Consider the following 22,403-nt stretch of genomic DNA (forward strand, 5'->3'; position numbering starts at 1 on the left):
GGTGTGTGATGCCCCTGTCTACACCATGCACCAACCGTGGCCGAAGGATGGAGCGCGTGTGGCCGTTCTCTTTGAGCCCTGTGTCTCTTATACGCGCGATTGAAGTTAGGCGCAGGTAGAGGTGAATAGGAGATTCACGACCGGATGGGCTATGCTACAAGCTATGACAGCCCACTGAGCTGGGACTGAAGAAAGGGAGCTCGGCAACGGAGCGGTATAAGTCTGGTCGTTGCTGCCTGATTTTCTGAGCCGCCCTCCTCGAAAAGCCTTCCAAGACACGAATTGCAGAGTTATCTGTTGCTGGTGATGAGTTTAGATGGATTGTGAGGAGAAAGTTGAGATCCAAGTCGATGAAGTGGTTCAATGTTTTTTGGACATTTGAGGTTTCAAATGACAGCCTAAGGCACGTGACACGGTCATTAATAGCGACGAGCAATTTGAGAAGGCGAGTAAGTACTAGAGTACATAGCATTTCCAGGGCTACAGGTACAGAGTACAGTGTTGCGTTGCATAACATCCCTGACGGTAGTCCATCCAGTCCTGCTATAGACTATAAGATCTCGCAAATAACCACTCCGAGTGCCACCGAGCCATCAAGAGTTCGTTCCAGTAATATCTTTTCAGAGCCTTCATTGTAGTGTCCCAACTCTTCATCTGCGGACATAGCATGAACGCGAGCGCCATGAGCTCTTTTCCCTCATCCTCGCTCAATTTGCATTCATCCGTTGCCGTCACAATGATCATCGTCGTCCATACCTGAAAGTCGCTGTCCACGTCTGTCCCAAGCTCAATCATATTCTTGGTCAGTTCTTGTAACCGGTCCCGAAATACTTGGCCCATTCGCCCGTACATCCTTCGAAACCCGGCGGAGTCGGAAGTCGTTGCAATCCAGGACCGTTCAAACACGAGGGCAAGAAGACAAATATGCCGCTCTAGTTTCGGCACGGCTTCCGTAGCCACGACGCGCATGAGCCCAAACTGCTCGCTCCGGCCCCAGACGTGTGGAAGCGCTTCAGGGCGCTCCCCGGACACCCTTGATGCGAGTTGGTATAGGAGTCCAATGGTCTGATTAGAAATCTTGCAACTAAGTGCCAGTTCACGAAAGCCAGCTGGGAGTTTGGTCACATGGTCAGATATCTCGGGAGGGAAAGGATGTTTGGGATATTGGAGAATCAATTCGGGAGTGATGGGCTTCTCTTGGGTCTTTCGTCGTCTTTTTACGGCCATATCGCACATATACTCGGTTCTTCAATTGCTTGTGTTAGCGAAATCCCATGCCCTCGCCTGGGATCAGCCTTACGATGATACCACCAATTTTGTCATTGCGTCAAAATTCCCGCTTTCCAGCCCACCACGCATAGCTACCACTTGCCTGAGACCAGCTCGATGCATTTCCACGTAGTCATCCTCGGCCATGTGGAACTGTAAGGGCAAGCTCAGCTTTGGGACATATGTGTATGGAGAGGACTTACATCGGAGCCGAGCAGAGAGACAATAGCATGTAAGGTGGTATCATCGGCCCAGAGCCGAGGATCGGATATCCGTTGACGAAGCTTCTTCAAGATATTGGCTCGATACTGGAGACACATCTGGCGAAGTCCAGGAAATGGCGTGTAAGAAGGGGGTAACTGGGCGAGAGTATACAGTATGAGACACTCAAACAGGATCTCGGATTGGAGAGACGTAGAAAACCGATATGTCATCAGCCAATTGTCGCCATTTGAGTCAGTGAAGAGTTCCCTGCTCTTGACGGCAACGTCTTGTACATCTGTGAAAATCAGCCTTTTCCTTGAAAACCAAGCCTTAATACTTCGCGGCTTGCTTGGTGCAGCTCCTTTATGGTAGTATCGACGTACATTGATCCACTGCCCATTTCACCAAATACGTGGCTTCGATGGGGTACGATTTGAATGGATCCTCACGCACTCCTCCAAGAGTGTTGGATAAGGGGGCAACCAGGTCATTAGCGTCCGGCCCAGGAGGTGTGCGTGTTTGAGGTCTCCTGTGGTCAAATTTGGCTTTACGCCGCTGCGTAGAATTGACAGCCCGGAAAACCACGGGCTCGAACGAACGGGTTTTCGAGGCCCGCGTCTTTCCCTCGGACCTTTTTCTCTCGGACTTTGTCTGCTGTTTACGTGCTGCAAAGGAGGAGACTTGTTGCTGCTTGCCAGGGTCCTTCAATTGGGAAGGATGGGTATAGGTGACAAACATGACTTATGGAGAGGCTGGTAGGGCGTCGTATGAAATCGTGCTGTTACACACGCAATCAGCGAGGCTGTAGTTTTCGTATAGTGATGTCTGCACAAGGTTGAACATTATCAGCCCGTGGAAGATGTTGCTGCTAGTATAACTCCCTCGAGCGGGCGAGGTCGCCTGGCGTCGTCCATGACAACAGCAAATGTAGACATGCAAACTTTCTTCCATTCGACTTTGTCATACATAAATCCTGATGAAGTTGCCAGACGACCCTGAAATCGAGTATAGAAGAAACCCGACCAATGGCCGATAATTATATGAAACTCACAACAAACCGAGAACTGGGGGCCGAAGCCGTACCTGGGTGAAGCAGGGATGTCGAACCGGGCGATTGGTGCCTCAGGCTGACTTGCGTCAAAATGCCAGAGGGCTGTTTCTGTGGCAGTGTTGCTCAATACTGAGGAACGGAAAGGTATCATAAACAGGTCCTGATGACAGTCATCTTAGCAGCAAGCAGACGATCAATGCCCATGTCGCAAAAACGTACAAGCTCGACATGTGGACTACGAGGCACCAATTCAGCGACGCGCTCAAAGACATGGCCGCCTTGAGGTCGTCCTCAACTTGTAAGGAGACGGAGGGACGACACAGGACTCCAGACGAGGGAGCTATCAAGGCCACCACCAGACGAGGATCTCCATTTCGAAAGGGCGATATTCCGGCGTACGACAGTTGGTTGTTGGCCTGACTCAGTTTACTGGCCCTTTCCATACCTAGGTATTCCAGAAAATATTCTGTCAGACAACTTAAAGCCCCTTCTCACTTCGGAGTCACTTGCTCAATATCCGCGATATCCCTTTCGTCAGACCCGCCAGTTTTCCACGGGGCCAATTGTTCTCCTGCATCTCCCATCGCAAACAACCATCTCACAAAAAGTGCCAGTTTGATCCATTGTCCGGTGCACTGCCATTATACAGGTCATTGCCTCTGTAACCGCTCTCTCACACTCAGTGACTCTTTATCGTGTATCCTGCTTGCTGGTAGTCTTCCTTCCGCTGCCGGAACACCCCCGTCCCTAAGTCTTCTTTCACCATGGCAGACCGGTTCCCTTCACTTGAAGACATTGATGCAGGTAAGGCTCAGATCTAATCCGCACAACATCCTCAAACTTTGCGTTTTGCTCTGGATTTCTAACAATCGAGAACAGGAGAAACAGATGTCCGCCCTGATCCGACCGCCCAAGGTAGCTTTCTTGACCGCGAACGGGCTTTGCTTGGGGAGGACGCCGAACTCTTCAATGCGAACGACAAACCCGGTGCTGCTACGGTCGAAGACGGCGATGACGATCTATTAGGCGGTGATGGCGAGTTCACATCTGCTGCTCCGGCACAGCCATCAGGTGGTGACGGGCAACAAGACCTTGACGACTTTGAAAGCTCCTTTCCTGCCATTGACACCCGCAACGAGGTATGCAAAGCCTTCAACGCCCACTTTCGGAGAAAGAGCGATAATCTTCAGAACTGACACACACGGCAAAATGAAAACAGAGCGTTGCACCCGGCGGCACCATCACCGATTCCACCTCCTTCGGCGGCTACACAAACTACACTGCTCCGGCACAGGAGGAAGACACGGAGCCCATCCGCGAATGGCGAGCCAAGCGGGACGCCGAAATCGCCCGTCGCGATGAAGCCAGCCAACGCAAGAAGGAAGAGACCGTCTCCACTGCGCAAAAGGACATCGATTCCTTCTACGAATCCTACAACCGGAAAGTCGACAAGCAAAAGGCGCAGACTGCAAAGGAGGCAGAGGAGTTTTTGGCAAAGAGAGAAGACACAACCGCGGGCGGCACGGCCTGGGAGAGGATCGCCAAGTTGGTCGACCTGAGCGGGAAAGGCCAGGCGAGCGGTGGTGATGGGAGCTCCAAGAAGAGAATGCGCGAGTTGTTGTTGAGTCTGAAAGCGGACAAGGACGCGCCCGGCGCAGCGGGGGTGTGAAGACCCAGACGGATAGGTGATGACTACGGCGGCTGGAAAGAGATGGGAAGGAGAGAAAGAAATATTGGTTCGTGGCCCCCCATGATTCTTGACCATGGGCGCGCTAAAGCCATGATTGACACTCTGTTTCCTGGTGGGATCTCCGCGAATCCAAAAGCTTTTGAGGATGCTGTCGACATATCTCGGCTGAGGACTTCGACACCCCGTCAAGGAACGTGCGGAAATGACAATTGGCGTTCTAGAGTCGGCATATCATGGGCTTGCAATGGATCTACGGGTGGTGCGCTCGAGGTCCTAGATGTGGGACGGGATAATTGTCGTGAACAAATACCAAGAACATTGGAGGCATTGAGTAAGAAGAGATTCCTCTTCTGGCCTCGTATTGTGCAGAAAGGGCCGGGAATCGAAGCGATACAAAGAACCCCGAAAATGAAAACCGCGTCAAAAGAGCACATATGTCTTGCCATTCCGGACGCAGTTATAACTGTACCTATCTCTTATAACACGTCTCTCCTCCTCTGTTTGACACTCAGTCTCGCTATACTGCTGTGCCACCAGCTCCACATCCCCAGCTCTCCGTCACCTTTCAATCCGGCCGCTTCCTGCGTCGTACAATGGCAAGGCATGTGTTCCGAGATGCGATCAAGGTAAACAGGACAAAATCCCCAGTTCCCGCTCCAACACATGCGTACATGATCAACACCGAAAACAAGTCCTCGTGGACCGAAGCGAGACGCCCTTTCATCCATGCATCCATGTTGTCCAGCATGCTCAGAGCTCCAAAAACACAAGGCCGAACATTCGTATCGAGCATTGGAGCCAATGTCAAAAGTGTAATCTGCGACCCTTTTTTTGTGTCTTACTTTTCTTCTTTTATCCCCATTTTGAGTTGGCGTTCCGCAGCATAGCCATTGCATTGTTTGCACATTGCTCGAATTCATTTCCGTTACCCTTTGTGAAATTCAATCATCGCATAACGCGTTCCTTCAGGATGTCAATGAGATCTTCTCATGCTGTTTCCCTCTGCCTCCTCATCCCGTAACGCCTGACGCCTTCAAATATTGGCTGAAAAGCAGTTATGAATTAGTGTCGGAGCGTATCCCTCGGCCAGCGGAATTATGCCATTAACAGGAAAACAGGGAGGCCCAGATTTTGCCCTACCACTTGCGCTTTGGCATGCGCTTGCGACGATTCGAAACAACCTGCATCTGCGAGAGGAAATTGCGCCCGAGTCGCTCCATGTCAGCCACTGCTTGTTCGGCTTGTTGCACAGCAGAAGGAGCTGGCGTTGCTGCATTGGCGGCCGCAGAGTTCGCTGGTTCTGCCAGTGTATTCCCGGTGATTTGAGCCTGCGGTTTCCCTTTTGCACCGCCCATCTTGCTGATAATGTCGAAGGCTATAGTCTTCTTCCTTGCGTTGGCGTCGGCGAGGCTTGCATCATTCCCGTAGTCGCCACTGCCATTAACCTTGAAATTCTCCCCCAGAGGAGTAGGCATGGTTTGTGCGTAATAGTACTCCATCCAAGTTTGCAGTCCATTGTATCCCTGCGCTTTGGCAATGATCCACGCCATTTCCACGTGGCCGATGAGCATGTCTTCGATTTGCCACGCCACTCCATCAAGAGCGAGATCGTTCACCCCATGATGCATGACTGATGCGAATGAGTGCATCATGTCTACACTGTCAGAGAATGTGAGCAGCTGGTCCCTGATTTCGAGTTCTCGATCCGTCATGTGCCAGTCCGATTCGTCGTCCTGATCGGCTGTGGAAGTGGACTTAGTCTCAGCTAATACTGCACCTGGTTCGCTTGAAAACGATGTCTCATTGTGATGTCCTGGATAGCCCTCTGTAGCATCCTTCTCCAGGTTCCCCTTCTCGGAAGCGTTGCTTGACAGGCTGTTTTGGATGCTGGGAACACTGACCGGGACTGACTTGAGACTGAGCTGTCGTTGCGTGCCTGTTGAGTCCTTGGTCACTGGTTCACTGGGAGGAGCAGGAGGAATCTCTGCAAATCGACCAGTCCCTACTTTTGCCCGCAACTCTGCTATTCTTCTTTGGTTTCCCTCATAAGTTACGGGACGCTCATGTAGGGCCATGGCGTTTTCCTCCAGCACGTCCCACAACTCCTGGGGAGGTTTCAAGCCTTTCTTAATCATTGTCTCAAGTTCAGCCAGGTTGATGTCGAGAGCGTGCTTGAGGACTTGAATATTCTCGGCAAACTCCTGATCAGCTCGACTGCAGGAACACTTCTTCTTTTTCTTCTTGTTCCCCTCGATGCATTTCAAGTGCGGCGTGAGACTTTTTGCGACATCCCAATAGGCATTGACAGTCACTCGGATGTGGACATGTCTCGGAGGGCCGGCGCCAGCTTTAGTAGAAGACGACGCAGCCTTTTCTGGATTCTCTTTTGCTTTCTTGTTCACTTTTAGTGGGGCGGGGACGAGTGAGGCGAACTTCTCAGTGACAAACCGGGAAAACGTCGCTTGACATCTATGATCTGGAGAGCACCTGTACCTCGAAGAATCTTGGCACATGTGGACGTAGTGAGAGAACATTTCCCGGCATTTGTTGATGGGAGTGCGGCTTTCCATCAAGGTGCTGAGGATGAACTGCTCGAGATAACGTAGGTTCAGTTCAGCCCTTATGGCGTCCATGGATCCGAGCACGAAAGTGCATATGAAAGCGAGAAAGTCCGCAGCCATGATTGCGATCTCGAAGTTGACCTGCCCGACCAGCTCAAACATCAGCATTGCAAAGGTGTCTGCCGTGGTTTGACCGATGAAGTTGAAAGATCGGGCCCATTCTTTGTGCTTGAGAGATTCACAGTCCGCATATATATCTCTAAGTGCCATGACGTTGATTTTGGCAGCTTCGGAGTCCTGCCTCATCTGTAACGCGATGCGCTGTGTAAGGATGATAACAGCCCTCGCAGGGCAAATGCCGAGCTCTTGCAGCTGCAAGACAGTATCAGCAACCTTTGGTGTCGGTGTTGCGGCAGCGACTTGCATGTTCTCGATGCAATATTTCTTTTCGGCCTCCCAATTTGCCCACCAGAATTTGCCCGAAGTTTGATGATTTAGCACGATGTGGAGCATGTCCCACATACCCTCCTCAATATGCAAGTGATGATATTCGCAGAAACGGGCGCGCAATGCTGCGGTGTCATTTGCCGATGGAGTGCGGAAGAACTTCTTGAAGAGTTCGAAAGCCTTCTTGTCGACGTGAGTACCCTCCAGGAGATGTTTAGTCGGGAGATCGGGCTTGGGAGGGGGGTTAGGGTTGGCTTTTTCCTCGGCGTCGATCTGTTTGATCTTCTCACCGTAGGCTTTGACAAACTGTGTCATGGAGGCTTCGACCTTTGAGATTGCCTCAAGAAGCACATCAGGCGGGACCTTCTTCCCCTTGATAATAGCATCTTTCGTCATGCTTAGCGACGCTAAGTATTTCCCCGGGCGGTTTCGGGAAGTCGAAATGACAAGTGAGGTCACCTTTCCAGAGAGTTGTGCAAGGCTTGCGCCCTTGGTTGCCTCAGCGACCAGAGCATTGACCGATCGTTGAAAGAGGATGTCGTTGATCACATCTTCAAGAACGATATCGGAGAGCGGTGGAATAGGCGATTTCAAGATAGCTTTTGCCTTGATCTTCTTGAGCGCTGTAGTAACATTAAGTGCGGTGTCCCCGACCATCTTCTCCACCATTTTTTGCATGTCCTTTTTGGCGGCATCTTCGACCTTGATGCACTCCAGGTTAGCTTTGATCGTGTCTTCGTCCAGGTTCAAATCAGGTTCGGCAGCGGCGGAGGGATTCTCAGAGGCTTGCATCTTCAATCGGAGGTTCATCATGACTTCGACCACGTTGTTGCAGGTTCTCGTCTTTCCGTCGCCAGTCGTGACATCGACTGTGAAGCCTTTGGCATTGGGTTTCGCCAGCATCTCTTCGAGAGCTTTGAAGGATTTTTGTAAGACCGGAGACATAGGGCCGTTAAGTTCGAGCACGCTGCGCAAGTCTGTAATGGCGGTTTGGACGTCGTGCGGATCTGAGGCACTGAAGAAACCCTTCATCACGCTAAGGGCTTGAGAAAACGCGTCGGCATTGGATGATGCTAAAGTGTTTTGAAGCACTGTCGTCAAGCTTGCCGGAGTGCTGGTGTTTGTGCGGGTCCCTGCAGCTGTAGGGTGCTGGTGAAGTTGTGAAAGCGCGGGTTCGGCATCGAGAATCATCTGCCGGAACTCATTGTTCTTCCTCTCGGCTTCCGCCATCTCAGAATTCGCTTGGTCCAGCTTTACGCGGGCGTCCGCGGGCGAGACTCTTCCTGCATTCACATCGTGCCGGATCTTATCCAGCCGTCCGCGTATTCTGCGCACAATGTGCTCGTTCTCCTTGGCGGCCTCCAGAATGGCGCTGTTTTTGGGATCAAGGAGAAAATCTTTGGATGCCATAGGGAGCAGATCTAGCGCTGAGGTCTCTAATGTGCTGCTGCCTTTGTCGTCCTTAGTTGTTGATGCGGGCGGGAGACTGCTGCGAGTGGCTTTGTCCAGGATTGCATTTCTGCGGGCTCTTAGGGCGGCTTCCTCCTCGTCATCTTTCTTGACACGCACTAATTCCACGTCTCTCTGCTTGCGCAGTGCGTTTTGCATTCTTTGCGATTTCTCGGCCATGATTCTTGCGTGGTAGTATTTTATCGTGTCCATCTCCATCCAAGAGATACCTTTCGACTTTGCCCGCAGGCAAATTTCGTGTTTACAGGAGCTGCCCTCGGCCCTTTCGACACCTTTGGCGTCGAGGTCCAAGCAACAGGTCCCCGGGCCCGTGAACTTGAAATCGCCTCCTAACTGGGATTTGAAGAGCTTGTCCAGAGCCGTGGCGTTTTCATCTAGGAGAGCTCTCTGCGTCTGATGTCTGGAGGATTTCTGCTCCAGCTCGTTCTTTTCCTTTTCGAGCTTCGCCCTTTCGTTGAGCAATTCGTTGTAAGTTCGGATGTCCTCGTCCGCCCAGCCGTCCACATTGTGGCCGTCGGCCGCTCTCAAAGGGCTCGCCGGCCTAGGAACAGAGATCGATTCGGAATATAAGTCTTGGGGAGAGTCAGTCGTCGCCGATTTGAGGCCTTTACCTTTCGGTTTGCCCATCCTCCTTGCGACGAGAGTGGATGGAAGGGTTATCGGCCGCTGAGAAGCTAAGCGGTCTGATGCTGGGTGGGATGGTTGAATGTCGGGCTGGCCGGACTTTCTTCGTTTCTAGGTGGGGCAGAGCTTCTGCCTCAAATATGATGGTTGGTGTCGGCAACGGGATGTCGTCCAAAAAAACCAGCACGGGTTTACTATCACAAGGCGATCGCTGTTCACCGTACAATGATGTTGACAGCCTTGATGGTGGATATTCTGTGCGAAAACTCTCGACGGCTGCAACCCCAACCGGCTAAAGGCTTAGAGAAGGCCTTCACCACATCAAGGAACTCTGCATCACGATTTGTTGACACGGCAAAACATGACCTGGTTGGAGGCGCCCTCATGTTTCCAGGAAAAGTAGACTGCAGCCTCCAGTCCTGGAATTTTGCAGTGTTCGTATTGCGGTCGCGTGGCTTTGTCGAAAGGCGTCTTACAGTCAAGACTGGGTGAGTAAATCAGACCCCTGAACCAGAACCAAGGATAGCCGCGACAGCAAGGCCACTATCCTATTAGATCTCGAAAGGGCACCAAATGGACAAGATGGCCATTTCGCGATGGGATTGAGGCAGCAAGAGTCTTAGAAAGCAGGACAAACCAAGCTGAGGTTAGTTTGAAGTTGGTTTGCAAGGGCAAGTCGATGGCGATTTCTGCACCCGGAGTTTAGCTGGTCTTGGCCCGGGCCCGGACTTTCTAATCTTCCGCATGGCAGGACCAATTTTACGAGGCGACCAATACTAGAATTCTAGCACAGTGCCATTTGATACCTGTTGAACGGTGCGAATCAAAGAGTTGAATTGGTCTCAATCGACATGGCTACACCCCGAGTAACTGGGGACACCGGTAGCAGCCCGGAAGACAACATCCAGGAAATCATCCACGCCTCGGCCAACCACGACATACGGGCACTACAAAGGTATATCGACCAATATTCCTTTCCGGACTGCAAAGTTGTCGACGTCCAAGATCCGCTCACCGGGTTCTCACCTCTACATGCCGCGATATCCACCTGCGCTACATATGTCAATGGAGGATCTAGCCCTTCCTCTCACAGTGAAGAGAGCGGAACTCGATTTCTCAAGTTCTTGCTCGAGAACGGCGCGATCTGGAACCAGCTAGACAAGAACGATGAGACTCCAGGCTGCGTTGCCTACCGTTTGGGCTTGCACGATCTCTACCAAATCATGGTTGATGCAGGAGTCCGTGCCGAGATGGTTCTCAACCGCCTGGAAGGGTACGAGAGATTGCGTGACGACGAAGACGGCGAAGAAATTGACGGAGCCGAAGAGTCGCAGGGTCAGGACAGCTCGGAGGCGAACGCTTCGCAGGAACATGTCACTAGCTCTGTCTACCTCTCTTCAGCGCTATCACTCGGCGACAATAGACTCTTGGATGAACAACAAAACGGTGTCATGATGGCCTGGGAAAGCGACATTATGCTTCAGTCAGCCAACGCCCTGCTAGCAGAGCCAGGACTGAAGATCTTGAACATCGGTTTTGGAATGGGCATCATCGACAACCACATCCAAGCACATGTCAACCGCCTGGCCAGTCACCATATTGTGGAAGCTCACCCAGATGTCCTCGGTAGCATGGAGAGGAATGGATGGATGGAGAAGCCCAATGTGGTCGTGCACAGAGGAAAATGGCAGAACATTCTTCCGCAGCTCATCACAGAAGGCGAGACCTTCGACGCCATCTACTTCGACACCTTCGCCGAGTCATATAGCGCCTTTCGCGACTTCTTCTCGGAGCAGGTGATCGGCCTTCTGAATCAGCACGGGCGGTGGTCTTTTTTCAATGGGATGGGTGCCGATAGACAGATTAGCTACGACGTGTACCAGAAGGTTGTCGAGTTTGATTTGTATGAATCCGACTTCGACGTGGAGTGGGAGACCGTTGAGCTCCCCAATCTCTCGCGGGAGTGGGAGGGCGTTCGCCGAAAATACTGGAACATCGACCGCTACCGACTACCAATTTGCAAATTTATGGATTGATTGGTGAGCGAGACAGATCTTGTTCTTCGTGTTCCGGACTCAGGCACCTTCGACTCGAAACAACGGCCAACTTATGATTCATTTCTGCTTGTCTACCACAAAAGTGTGTGTCTCGGGCACTCTCCTTTCGTTAGGGCAATATTGCTCCAATGCTTTCTCGCCAGTGCGATACTGTCGAGTGTCAGCGGGACTCACTCGACGACCGGAATGGGTAGAGGGAACGTGACCTTGGGACGCCTCGAAGTCTCTTGTTCGCAAACGAGAAGAGATCATGGCCTTCGTGGAAGCTAACAATTCGGTGCCATTGCCCCGAGCCGGTGGAAGAAGCAGTGCCGGGAAGCGAGGACACAGCACAAGGGGGCTTCATGGCCATATCTTTGTACCAACCCCGCCGATGATGTTCCTATGATGACCCTCCACGACAGCTCCTGAAGACCAACCAGGAGCGTGCCACTCGATCAGCGAGAAAGTCATCCGGTGAGGCGTTCCGTAGAGATTTCGGAAGAATCCCGCCCGAGCTGCGTTTCGTTGCTTATTGCCCCGCACATTCTCTCCCTCCAGATCTTCTCCTCGCCTTACTGTTGCTCACGCAAGTGTCGTTACTCCACATTCGAGTGGTTCGAGGGAAATCAATGGATCACTCACGCGGGTAGTTTTTTTTTATCAGGACGCTCCGCGTGTCCGGAGAGGAGAAGACCTCGGGATGACCACAGCGAGATTGGCCACGAATGTGGACATATATCTTGTATCGCAAGAGGCCCAGCAACCGACCTTGAAGCCTTCCAAGCGTCGCCTCGCCTACGATATCAACTAGAACCTCACCTTTCCACCTGTTGAAGCAACGAGACTCGTACAGGACAAATGGCTAAACGGACAGCAATCGTGACAGGCTCCTCCCGTGGGATGTAAGTGTGCCCCCGAGCCGCCGCAGCATCAAGCAGCCTCACCCACTGACCATCCCTTTACCCTCCACAGTGGCGAAGCTATCGTTCGACGACTCGCGGCAGAAGGCTACGCGGTCTGCGTCAACGACGTCTCGGCCAATAAATCCGGCATCGACAAACTCGTCTCCGAACTCAACTCCAAACATGGCTCCGGTGCCGCGATCGGGGTGGTGGCCGACGTCACCTCTTCGGAAGAAGTGCAATCCATGATAAAAGAGTCGGTAGAGAAACTTGGGCCCCTGACAGTGATGGTCGCGAACGCTGGTATCGCGCAGGTCGCGCCGGCGTTGGACATTTCCGACGCGGACGTCCAGCGAATGTTTAATGTGAACTTCATGGGCGTGTGGCTGTGTTATACGCATGCGGCGAGACAGATGATCTCCCAGGGACCGGTGCCCGAAGGAAGCAGCGGGTATAAGATCCTGGGTGCGGCGAGTATCGTTGCCTTCAAGCCATTCCCGCTCCTGTCGCACTACAGCGCGTCGAAATGGGCGGTCAGAGGACTCACGCAGGTGTTTGCGATGGAGATGGCCAAGCACAAGATTAACGTCAATGCCTACGCGCCGGGGATCGTCGGCACCGCCATGTGGGATCTCATCGATGAGAAGCTGGGCGAGCTCGAGGGCAGGCAGAAGGGCGAGTCGGTCAAGAAGTACAGCTCGGATCTGACTGCGTTGGGACGCGTGAGTGTGCCAGAGGACGTCGGCAATGTTGTTGGCGGGTTCATGTGCTCCAAAGATGCAGAGTTTGTCACAGGTCAGACTATGGTTATTGACGGCGGTATCGTTTTCACTTGAAGTCGAGCGGAACGGAACGATGCCAGCCTGGCGTGAAGAACATGCGGTATTGTTTGGTACCTTTGTATGGACTTGCGCTCCCCATTGTGGCGTTTTCCCAAAATCCGAGAAAGAGATTCAAAGGCAGCGAGATGAAAAGATGGATCCGAACTCCTTCAGCGACCTGTTTCCCAACATCATTCGCTCACCTATCCCATCCCGCCTTGCCTGTTTTCCCCCTACCCCAAAAAAGAATAAAAGGAAGAAATTAGAAAACAATTTTCCCCCGTCCTTCCTGTTCCCTTTCCCTTCCCTTTCTATCATCCATCGTCATGCATGCATGCAAGCATCTCACATCCTACATCCTACTCAGGATGCCCCGTGCCTTGCTTAGGCGGGTACACCTGCCCATCGACCTCGACCGTGGGTTTGCAGGTGCACCAGGCGTCCTTTGGTATCGAGTCCATGACGCTGGCGATGTGTCTGCCGCAACCCCACCACGTCGTCTTCTCTGTTTTCACACGCGACGATGTTTAGCGAATGTTTTTCGAGAAGGAATCGAGGTCAAAAGAGCGCAGTGGGGAAGGGAGATTTTGTCCGGCCGGAAATTCAAGAGGGTGTTGGGGGGGCAAAGGAAGTCAAATGCGAAGGCTGCTGGCAGGCTCGCGAGGGATATCACCAGGGAATGGAAGAGAGAGAGGGAGAGGAAGAGATGGGAAAGTGTCCACCGCTGCGCTCTCGAAAGGAGGATCAAAGAGAGAAAGAAAGAGCCCTAAGGAAGGAGGAAAGGAAAAGGGAAAAGGGGGGGAAGCAACTTACGACAAGTAGGACACGTTCTCTTCATGCACATCTTCGCAGATCAGATGTCTCTCCTTCTTCGTGGTCGACCGTTCGCTTTCCCTTGAGTGGTTCCTCTTTGTGTCTGCTGGTGCTGCTCTTCCTGTTGATGTCTTGTGGCTTCGTGTGTGCTTTCAAAGTGTTGCTTTGGCTTTTTCTGAGTGGGATGGGGATGTTGATCTTGGAAACCCTGATCTCACACGGAAAGTAATAGATGATATATATATATATATATATATGTACCTTAGGAATGGCAGCCGTATATCCCAATGCCCAGTTTCCTTTTTGCTCCCTACGTACGAGGTATATGCGGGACATTGCTCAGTTCACCAAGCCAAAGAGAGCAAGCAAACTGATCCAATTACGATCCATTCCTAGTAGTCCCCATGAACATGACGACGAAAGTGTTTTTGCCTTTTGCCTTTCGCCTATTTTCGCCCCGTCTTGTCGTTGTTTTATTTCTCGGGACTCGTTCTTTTCTAATCCATCGGGGAACTGCTTCCCAAGTGAAAGGGGAGGGGCCAGGCGGGGGAGGGTTATCGGCCGCAAGAGCAAATACTATGTACATCCATTCAACATACATTATTAAGAAAAGGGCAGTGCTTGCTCCCCTTTCTCTTACCCTTGGTCCCCTCGAGTTGTGATCCCCTTCCGTCCCCTTGCATTAGGAAAAGGGCAGATCTCCTCCCCCCTTGGGATTTTGGGATTTTGGGATCCCGATACTCGACACGAAGGAGAGGCCCGCGAGGCTGATTGGTCACGTCACACCATCGCGCCCCTCCGTTTTCGTCTCTGGAAACAACTACTCTTGGCCCTGCCTGAGGACTCCGAGTCTTGGATCACAAGGTCTACATAGTTAGAACCCCACTTAAAGGGAACCGGCAACAGGATTGGAAATCCTAAAGGTGTAGACCCCGAGGTGGTCGCCGAGGGGTGGGTGGTGGGCGGTCGTGGTGGGTCATCAATGCGCAAACTCCTAGGACGCATTTTGCGACCATCAGAAAAACAGAAAAAGGTCGCCAGGGGAAAATGTGAAAATGGGAAACATTAGTCTGGAGACATACTTCTACATAGCCGAGTTGGTGCATTAGAGCTCGATTCGTGGAGTCATGGAGTCATCGTGGGTATCGTAAACAGGCAATCAGATGCGCCCAGAACATTGCAGATCTCCACGTCGCTCCGTCCATCTTTTTGGAGTAGATATCGACTTGCCAGTGTGCTGTGTGCTGTCATGTCCTTTGGTGATCACTTCCCCAGACAGCCATAGCAATGTCTGCAGCCCCTGTCGTGGTTGTCCTCTGCTGCGCCGCCCTGAACGCCGTGCTTGTGAGCCTGAACGGCGACTGTGTGCACGCTCAGGTTACGAATACCAACCCAGTCCGAGCCAGGAAAGAGCGACTGCCGTAACGAGAATCGTCGACCATTTCGTCGTCCTCCCACCTCCGCTGACAACTTGATTCCCGTAGACGCATGCCCATCCAGAGAAAATGCCTCCACTGCCGCCGCAGCTTAGCGGTCGCAGTGGTGGTTCCGACACACCATTGAATTGACATTTCTGCGTTTTCCAGTCCGTCGCATCCAATCTAAGCACCCAGCCAGCGGGACAACACGTTGCCCATCCCGAGTTGGTGCCGGTCTGTTGCTGGAGGAAGCAGAAATTTGCAGGGCAGAGTGAATTTGTGGATGGGTTGGGACAGGAGGCTTGTCGTGCAGCGATGAGGCCTGTGTCGTCTCGTGTGCTGAGGATGTTTATCTGAGATATCGACTCGGAGATGTTGAGATGCTGAATTGCAGCTGCGGAATCCGCCGGATGTCCGTCAAAGCTGTGGACAATGGGGTTTGTCCAAACCGCCCACGGCAATAAGAGAAGTGTTATCTGGAATGCAGAGAGGAATCCAATCATTGCGACGCCGGGGCGATGCCTTTGGCGATGACGCGCAGTCTAGAATGGCTTTGACCTTGTATTTCAACGGACCGGGATGGGCGGACGAGGGAAATAGTCTTGAAGTCGATGGCTGGGAGAGTGCATCGGAGCGCGGCTGCTGACTAAGGCATCGAGGCTCGCTTCGTGCCACGCAGGCGACGGGATTGGTTCGTCAAACTCTCAGCCTTGAACGGGCCTGCGCTCATGACCAGGGTGACCTCGTAAAGCCTTACACCTCACCTGAGCCTTGCCTGGATGTGCCGAACATGGGGAGACACCGCCTCTGCAGACTTTAACGTGAGCACCGCTGCCTCTTGCGCAATGGGCAGCACCTCCTCAAGCGTCCGGCCTTTCGCAAGGCCTGCAATGATAACGCCCAGCATTGTGTCACCAATGCCGTTGACAGAAACTATTTCGTCCTGTTCGACCTCGACGAATGGTGGAATCAATCGCATATACAAGCCACCGATCTCAGAGTCTCGAGACAAGTTCCTCGACAGTACGTATGGGGCGTTTTCTGGCCGTGTGAGTCTAGGATCGCCAGGCCGCAGCAGGCAAGCCAGGAGACATCCCCTAGACCCAAGCTTTGTCACCAGATTCGGAATGAATGGCAAAAGCTGGATGCACTGTTGCGGGATCCCGTGTTCGACTAACTCGTGTCCTGCAACAGAAATCAATCGATCCCGAGACCCCGAGCCTGAGAGGCCGAGGCTGTCGATTGCGTTCCACCACTGCTCCGAGTCGAACATCATCGCGTCTCTGGCCGCGTTATAGATTGCAGTCAATTCGAGTCTGTTGGGGGATGCAAGGCTAATAACATGATTTGGCACTACGTTAGCGCTGATAATGGCAGAGTTGTCCTTGTGGAAAAGGCGAGCGGCCTTTGCAACCGAGACAGGCTCGAATGCCACAAAGGCGTGATGCGCTTTCGCAGCCGACAATATGGATGAGAGAATGGCAGGAGACCAGTTTGCGTCGACGACCACCCATTTTGGCTTGTTTTCGTCCATCTTTGCCATCCAGTAGTCTGCCGATTCGAGTTCTGGGCGAGCGAATATCGACATGTCTGCCATTGCAAGCACGAGATCTTTGCTTGTGTCGTTGACGGCGACATATTGTGCTGTTCGTGCCCCGTTTTTGGTGGAAAGTCGCCGGATTGCCGTCGTCTCAAGACCGCTCTTCCCTACGTGATCGAGAAGAGATGCTCCAGCAAGGTCGTCTGCCACGACGCTCGCCAATGTGACTTTTGCACCTGCTAGATGAGCAGCCATGGCAACGTTACGCCCGACTCCGCCCGGCGACTGAGAGATGATAGACGGATTCGATGTATGAAGCGCTGGGGTAGTTGAATCTGGTGTGATTTTCAGTGGTTGATGGTCACATATTGTATCACTTGCAAGCGATCCAGCAACGAGTACTTCCACGGGCCGGGATGACTGTTCCACCGTCCTGTGTACGGGATCTGCTTGGTCACCCGCAGCTTTTTCAGAGCTCTTTATGGATTGGGGAAATTTCCCACCGCCGATGACCCTGCTGGCATTCTCTCTAGATCGTGTCAGCAAGCGCCTCGTCTGTGCTATCAAAAGTCTAACATGGCTCACCGCTGAGGCGCAGCTCCACCCCGTCTCTCAAGCTTCGCCAGTTCGACGGCGACTTTGGTTCCACGAACGACGTTCGCCTCAATCAAAGCTTCATTTGCCCGTACGCTCGCGCCCTTGCTCAGTTCTCGAATGCGCTTCAAGATGTAAGGAGTGTTGGCACTTCCGCCAATGCCTTTCTCTTCCGCCTCGGCAACTGCTGCGGCGATTATTGAATCAATCTCTTCCTTTGCCATCGCTGACTGTTCTGGAACCGGGTTGGCGAAAAGTAACCCGGACTGCAGGGGGAACCCGTGTTGTGCGTAGATAATGGCTGCGGCATCCGCTTCATCTGTGATTGTCTTTGGACTTTTGACACCGCTGTCCCGGGAGAAAAACGCAGGGAAGTCGACATGCCCTTGTCTGCCATCCGCAAAAGTGCCCACGCCCACGCCCTGCGTCTCCAGAAATTCCAACGTCCGGGGGATATCCAAGAAGCTCTTACAGCCGCTTGAGATGACCGCGACAGGTGTTCGCCCAAGCTCCGTCAGATCTGCCGAGATGTCCATAGAGTTCTCCCCTCCACGATGGACACCACCAAGACCACCCGTTGCAAAGACCCTGATGCCCGCCAGATGGGCAAGGATCATGGTCCCAGCAATGGTTGTCCCGCCATTGAGCTTTTGACCCCGAAGACCTAGTCCTCCGATGAAACCGAGGTCTCGTCTTGAAATTTTCCACGTGTCCTCGCTACCAGCCGTGGAAACAAGTTGTAACAGCTCTTCAGTGGCCATGCCAACACAGGCCTTGCCTTCGAGGATGCCGATGGTCGCAGGCACGCCGCCATTGACGCGGACTAGGGATTCCAGGTGGGAGGATAGAGCGACGTTTTCAGGGTAAGGGAACCCTGGTGAGCTGTGAGCCTTGGAACGACCTGACCTGTATTGAGGCTGTAAGCTGTAATACCATGTGTGTATATTGTAGTCTCCAGCGCAACGACCGGCTTGCCAGTTGCAAGGGCATCCTGGACTTCCTCCGAAATACGAAAGAATCTGTCTCGACCAGAAGAGTTCTTGCGTGTTTGGTAGCCGAGCCGCAGGAATTGTCGATACGAAGAGCTGAGGAGCAGCGATCTCCTGCACAAAGCCATTACTCGGACACGACCACTTTCAACGGCTTGGGAACTGATCGACGAAGAAATTCGCGGTCAAGTCCCGCACGCAACAGCCATTCAGCCTGATCTGCTGTGATTGGCTCGATAGCGAGCACAAGGCTGAACGGAATTTGCCGAATGCCTCTACGTCATATTTCGACATCTCAGTCGGAGAGACTGGGAGAACAGGCCAAGTTTAAACAAGGATCAGGTCACCGGATTTTCAACTCGATCTTTCGATATCCTTCTCTCCAGTCTCTCCCCTCTCTCGTAAGTCCCGTCACACACACACGCCTGTGCTCTCAAGTACCTGCAACATGGTCCGCGTAGAAATCGGCGGCAGGCCTATTATTGATGTTGACACCCGCCCCGGAGATGTCGGGCGGCTCAAGCAGCAAATCCGGCGTAGGATGCGAGGAGGAGGCCGGTCCGTGCATCTGAGCTGGACGACGACGACGCCGCGACTCGTCCTGACCAGTGACACCGAGGACTTTGATCCGACCATCATCTCTCATTTCCAGGAAGAAGGATTCCAGCTGAGCTATCTCCAGTATGCGGGAGACAAGGCGGGTTATATGGCACAGCTGCAACATTTGCAAGATCCCTTAGAGTTAGGGGAGCGCTACGCCATCGTAGGTAAGTGAGTTGTACAGGACCTATACCTTACGCTCGAGGCAGCAGCAGCCATTGAAACCCTATTCTGTGTCCGAGCCGCTGTCGACCACGACCCCGAACCCTGAAACTCTCCAACGCCATTTCAATTTTCAAGGATCTGACGAATGATTATTTTCTTTTTCCAGCGTACGGCGACGCCGCAAGCCTGGTTCTGGAAGCCTGTATGAAGCCCATGCCCAAGCTCGTTGCCGTTGTCGCATACTACCCAGACCACGTCCCGAAATCCACCACCGATTTCCCTCCGACCCTGAACGTGCTGATCCACCTAGCCGCCTCACAGAGATGGGGCACACGATTTCCGTCGTACCGATACGAGAACACCGTGCCAGGATTCGCCGAGCACGACCTCGACGAATTCGACAAGATTGGCGCCTCGTTGGCCTGGTCACGGACTCTCGGCCTACTTCGCTTGGGTTTCGACATTGAAGGTCCGGACATCGAGGCCATCTGGGAAGCGCACACGCGACTCGAGTTTGCGGAAAAGGACGCCGACAAGACCATGGCGACCATGGTGCCTCAACCGTACGTGAACCACGTGCCCACCATGACAGGTGGCATCGGCCACGACCAGCTCCGCCGCTTCTACGCCGAGTTCTTCATCCCCAACAACCCGGCTGACATGCGGATCCGGCTCCTGAGCCGCACCGTCGGCGTGGACAGGGTGGTCGACGAAATGTTCGTCTCCTTCACCCACACCACCGAGATCCCCTGGATGCTGCCCGGCGTGCCGCCCACGAACAAAAAAGTCGAGGTCGTGCTGGTCAGCGTCGTGTGCCTCCGTGGCGGCAAGCTGTTCCACGAACACATCCATTGGGACCAGGCCACCGTGCTCGTCCAGGTGGGTCTGCTTGACCCAAAGTACATTCCGAAAACGTTCAAGACTGCCGAGGAAGGCCGCGAGGAAGAGGTCGAACGCCTGCCTGTTTGGGGAAGGGAAGCCGCGAGGAAAGTTCTGGACGAGGATAGCTCGCAGAGCAACGAGTTGATTCCGGATTGGTAATGGATGTGATAGGAAATCAATCTCAGAGGATCCAGAGTTAATGGAGGGGCTCCGACGTGGTTGGAAAGGTGAAGAGAAAAAGGCGTTCATTCAGTCGTTTGTCTCATTTTGACTTGCGAAAATGGGTATAGGATGTAGCACCTCGTAATGATATAGCAAATCTCTCCCCCTGACCCCGGCCGAACCGCAATGGTCCCCCGAATTTTGACCCAACTTCGATAATCACCCAACAGGGTCAGAAACGCCACGCAAACAATGTGCTGCGTCTATTGAGAAACCGCAAAACCGAACAAGGCCTTGATTTTTTTTTCATAATTTTCCTCGATCGAGCTTCTTGTGGAATGCTTCAGCTTCTTCCGTATCGACCGGTTCCTCACTGAGCTTCAGCTCCTCCCAGATCTCCTTAAATCTTTGAAGATCCGTGCGCGCGAACTCCTCGACATCCCTCCACACGCGCCTTCTGGCGCCCGTAGACTTGTCAACAACAATCTCCAGGTCGGGCGTAAGGCGCTGGGTCTTTAGATACTCCCTGCCCAGGCGCTGGCTCTCCTCAGGGTCGAGCATGTGTTCCAGATGCGGGATCTGCTGCCCGGACTCGATCCTCATGTGCTCCAGCAGCTCCGCGAACAGTGCGCGTAGGCTACCGAGGAACTCGTCCCCTTCGAGCGGGATGTGGAACAGTGCGAGGAGTTCGGTGCGGGCTCTCTCGTGGTCCGTGCGGTCGTGTTCGGCCATGTGCACGCCCTCATCCCCCAAGTGCTCGATGAAAGCGGGCCGCATGACGATGTCCTCCGAGACGTCGTGGCGGACGAGACGCCAGGTGACTTCGCGCAGGAGACGGGCGCGGTCTTGAGGCGCCTTGGCTCGGAGGAGGCGACCGGCATACTTGTTGATGGTGTTGTGGTCGTGGTCGATGACGGTGGAGAAAGTGAGAGGAGGATCGTAGGGCAGATTGGGCGAACCGACGCCGTTGTGGTGACTTGAATCAGAGGACGAGTGGGAGCCATATGAAGTTGACGTAGGAGCTGCCATGGTGCGGTTGGGGGCCGGAGTCTGGACTAGACCTGCACAGAGTGTGAAAGGGTGGATGATTATAGCTGCTGCACAACAAACGATCTTACGAGAACAGCTTGGACGTGAACTTTCTCTTCTTGTTGAAGCTCGTGGTGGTTCTCGAGGCATTTGGAGGGAGGCTGAGCGGCTGCCTTTAATACCAACAGGACCTTACCAGGAACCCTGCAATGGCCAATGTTTGAAAAGTACCGTCAGAGCCTCGTATAACTCCAACCCACCAGAATGCCCATGCATGAGCTTCTGATCGACATGGATGTGGACCATGTCCCTGCACGATGGAGAACAGTAGAGAAGAGAGAGAACAGCAGGAGACGTCAAAGCGACCTTACAGTGGCGAAGCGGCCCAGCCCTGGCCATGACCGTGGCAAGAAGGCGTCCAAGTGCTGAGAGCGTTGCATAGCGGTTCATTGCGGTATGGGGCCCATGGGCACAAATGTTCCAATCATGTCTCGAATTCCGAAAGAGAGGGGGCAAGCAGGACAACGGTCTCAGGGAGACAGGGTGAAGCCGACATTGCATGAATGGGTTTTGGCGAGATGGGCGAATCAAAGGAGGAAGAACTCGGGAAGACGCGAGCAAAAGTACATTGCGAGACGGCAAGCCCGACGCGTGTTTGTTCAGGTCTAGACCATTTGAGGGAAGCGGAGGGACACTTGGCGACTTGGAACCTGGGCCCATCTCTAGGTACGAGGTACCTAGGTAGGTTGGCAGCAACAGCCACTCGACAGCCACACAGTTGGGTACCTAGCCTCGCTAGGTACCTAGGTACCCAGGTACCCAGGCACATGGCGGGATGCCCCTCAGGTCCTCAGGAGCTAGCAACTACTGGTATTTATGCAGAGCTTTTCATCCCTCCTCAACCCATTCCTCTCTCCAAGCAAAAGATGTAGTAAGAGTGTCAGGCAACACCCTGATCTTTTCTAGAGACTATGATGAATCATGTGCTCAAACAATAGTAAACCCAGACCTGCACCCGGCCACTACCTTTTAGGTCAGTGGACCTGGGAGCAGTGTATAAAAACATGCGGTTTCGAGCCGATTTGATTTTCTGAGTTCCATACCTTACCTCAATAACTTGCTTTTGATAAGGG

The 22,403-nt window shown here is 53.1% G+C and overlaps 8 protein-coding genes across 8 annotated transcripts; 4 read left to right on the top strand and 4 right to left on the bottom strand.

The window, feature by feature from the left end:
* Positions 1–543: 543 nt before the first annotated feature.
* Z520_11646 (uncharacterized protein) lies at positions 544–2,211 on the bottom strand (the record flags this gene model as incomplete). Its single annotated transcript, XM_016782134.1, has 4 exons — positions 544–1,246; positions 1,301–1,422; positions 1,473–1,768; positions 1,857–2,211. 4 exons carry the CDS (start codon positions 2,209–2,211, stop codon positions 544–546), a joined length of 1,476 nt encoding a protein of 491 aa, XP_016626740.1.
* A 1,077-nt stretch (positions 2,212–3,288) lies between these two features.
* Z520_11647 (uncharacterized protein) lies at positions 3,289–4,193 on the top strand (the record flags this gene model as incomplete). Its single annotated transcript, XM_016782135.1, has 3 exons — positions 3,289–3,328; positions 3,404–3,663; positions 3,744–4,193. 3 exons carry the CDS (start codon positions 3,289–3,291, stop codon positions 4,191–4,193), a joined length of 750 nt encoding a protein of 249 aa, XP_016626741.1.
* Positions 4,194–5,350: 1,157 nt separating this feature from the next.
* Positions 5,351–9,319, bottom strand: Z520_11648 (uncharacterized protein; the record flags this gene model as incomplete). The annotated part of the gene is made up of 1 exon (XM_016782136.1): positions 5,351–9,319. One exon carries the CDS (start codon positions 9,317–9,319, stop codon positions 5,351–5,353), a length of 3,969 nt encoding a protein of 1,322 aa, XP_016626742.1.
* Positions 9,320–10,167: 848 nt separating this feature from the next.
* Z520_11649 (uncharacterized protein) lies at positions 10,168–11,352 on the top strand (the record flags this gene model as incomplete). Its single annotated transcript, XM_016782137.1, has 1 exon — positions 10,168–11,352. The coding sequence occupies one exon, from the start codon at positions 10,168–10,170 to the stop codon at positions 11,350–11,352; it is 1,185 nt and encodes a 394-aa protein (XP_016626743.1).
* Positions 11,353–12,213: 861 nt separating this feature from the next.
* Z520_11650 (uncharacterized protein) lies at positions 12,214–13,093 on the top strand (the record flags this gene model as incomplete). Its single annotated transcript, XM_016782138.1, has 2 exons — positions 12,214–12,257; positions 12,328–13,093. The coding sequence occupies 2 exons, from the start codon at positions 12,214–12,216 to the stop codon at positions 13,091–13,093; spliced, it is 810 nt and encodes a 269-aa protein (XP_016626744.1).
* Positions 13,094–16,069: 2,976 nt separating this feature from the next.
* On the bottom strand, positions 16,070–18,560 carry Z520_11651 (uncharacterized protein; the record flags this gene model as incomplete). The annotated part of the gene is made up of 3 exons (XM_016782139.1): positions 16,070–17,378; positions 17,435–18,317; positions 18,377–18,560. The coding sequence occupies 3 exons, from the start codon at positions 18,558–18,560 to the stop codon at positions 16,070–16,072; spliced, it is 2,376 nt and encodes a 791-aa protein (XP_016626745.1).
* Positions 18,561–18,880: 320 nt separating this feature from the next.
* Z520_11652 (uncharacterized protein) lies at positions 18,881–20,238 on the top strand (the record flags this gene model as incomplete). The annotated part of the gene is made up of 2 exons (XM_016782140.1): positions 18,881–19,199; positions 19,364–20,238. The coding sequence occupies 2 exons, from the start codon at positions 18,881–18,883 to the stop codon at positions 20,236–20,238; spliced, it is 1,194 nt and encodes a 397-aa protein (XP_016626746.1).
* A 309-nt stretch (positions 20,239–20,547) lies between these two features.
* Positions 20,548–21,270, bottom strand: Z520_11653 (uncharacterized protein; the record flags this gene model as incomplete). The annotated part of the gene is made up of 1 exon (XM_016782141.1): positions 20,548–21,270. One exon carries the CDS (start codon positions 21,268–21,270, stop codon positions 20,548–20,550), a length of 723 nt encoding a protein of 240 aa, XP_016626747.1.
* Between the last annotated feature and the right edge of the window lie 1,133 nt (positions 21,271–22,403).

This window comes from Fonsecaea multimorphosa, assembly GCF_000836435.1.
Source record: "Fonsecaea multimorphosa CBS 102226 unplaced genomic scaffold supercont1.41, whole genome shotgun sequence".
Lineage (NCBI taxonomy): Eukaryota > Fungi > Ascomycota > Eurotiomycetes > Chaetothyriales > Herpotrichiellaceae > Fonsecaea > Fonsecaea multimorphosa.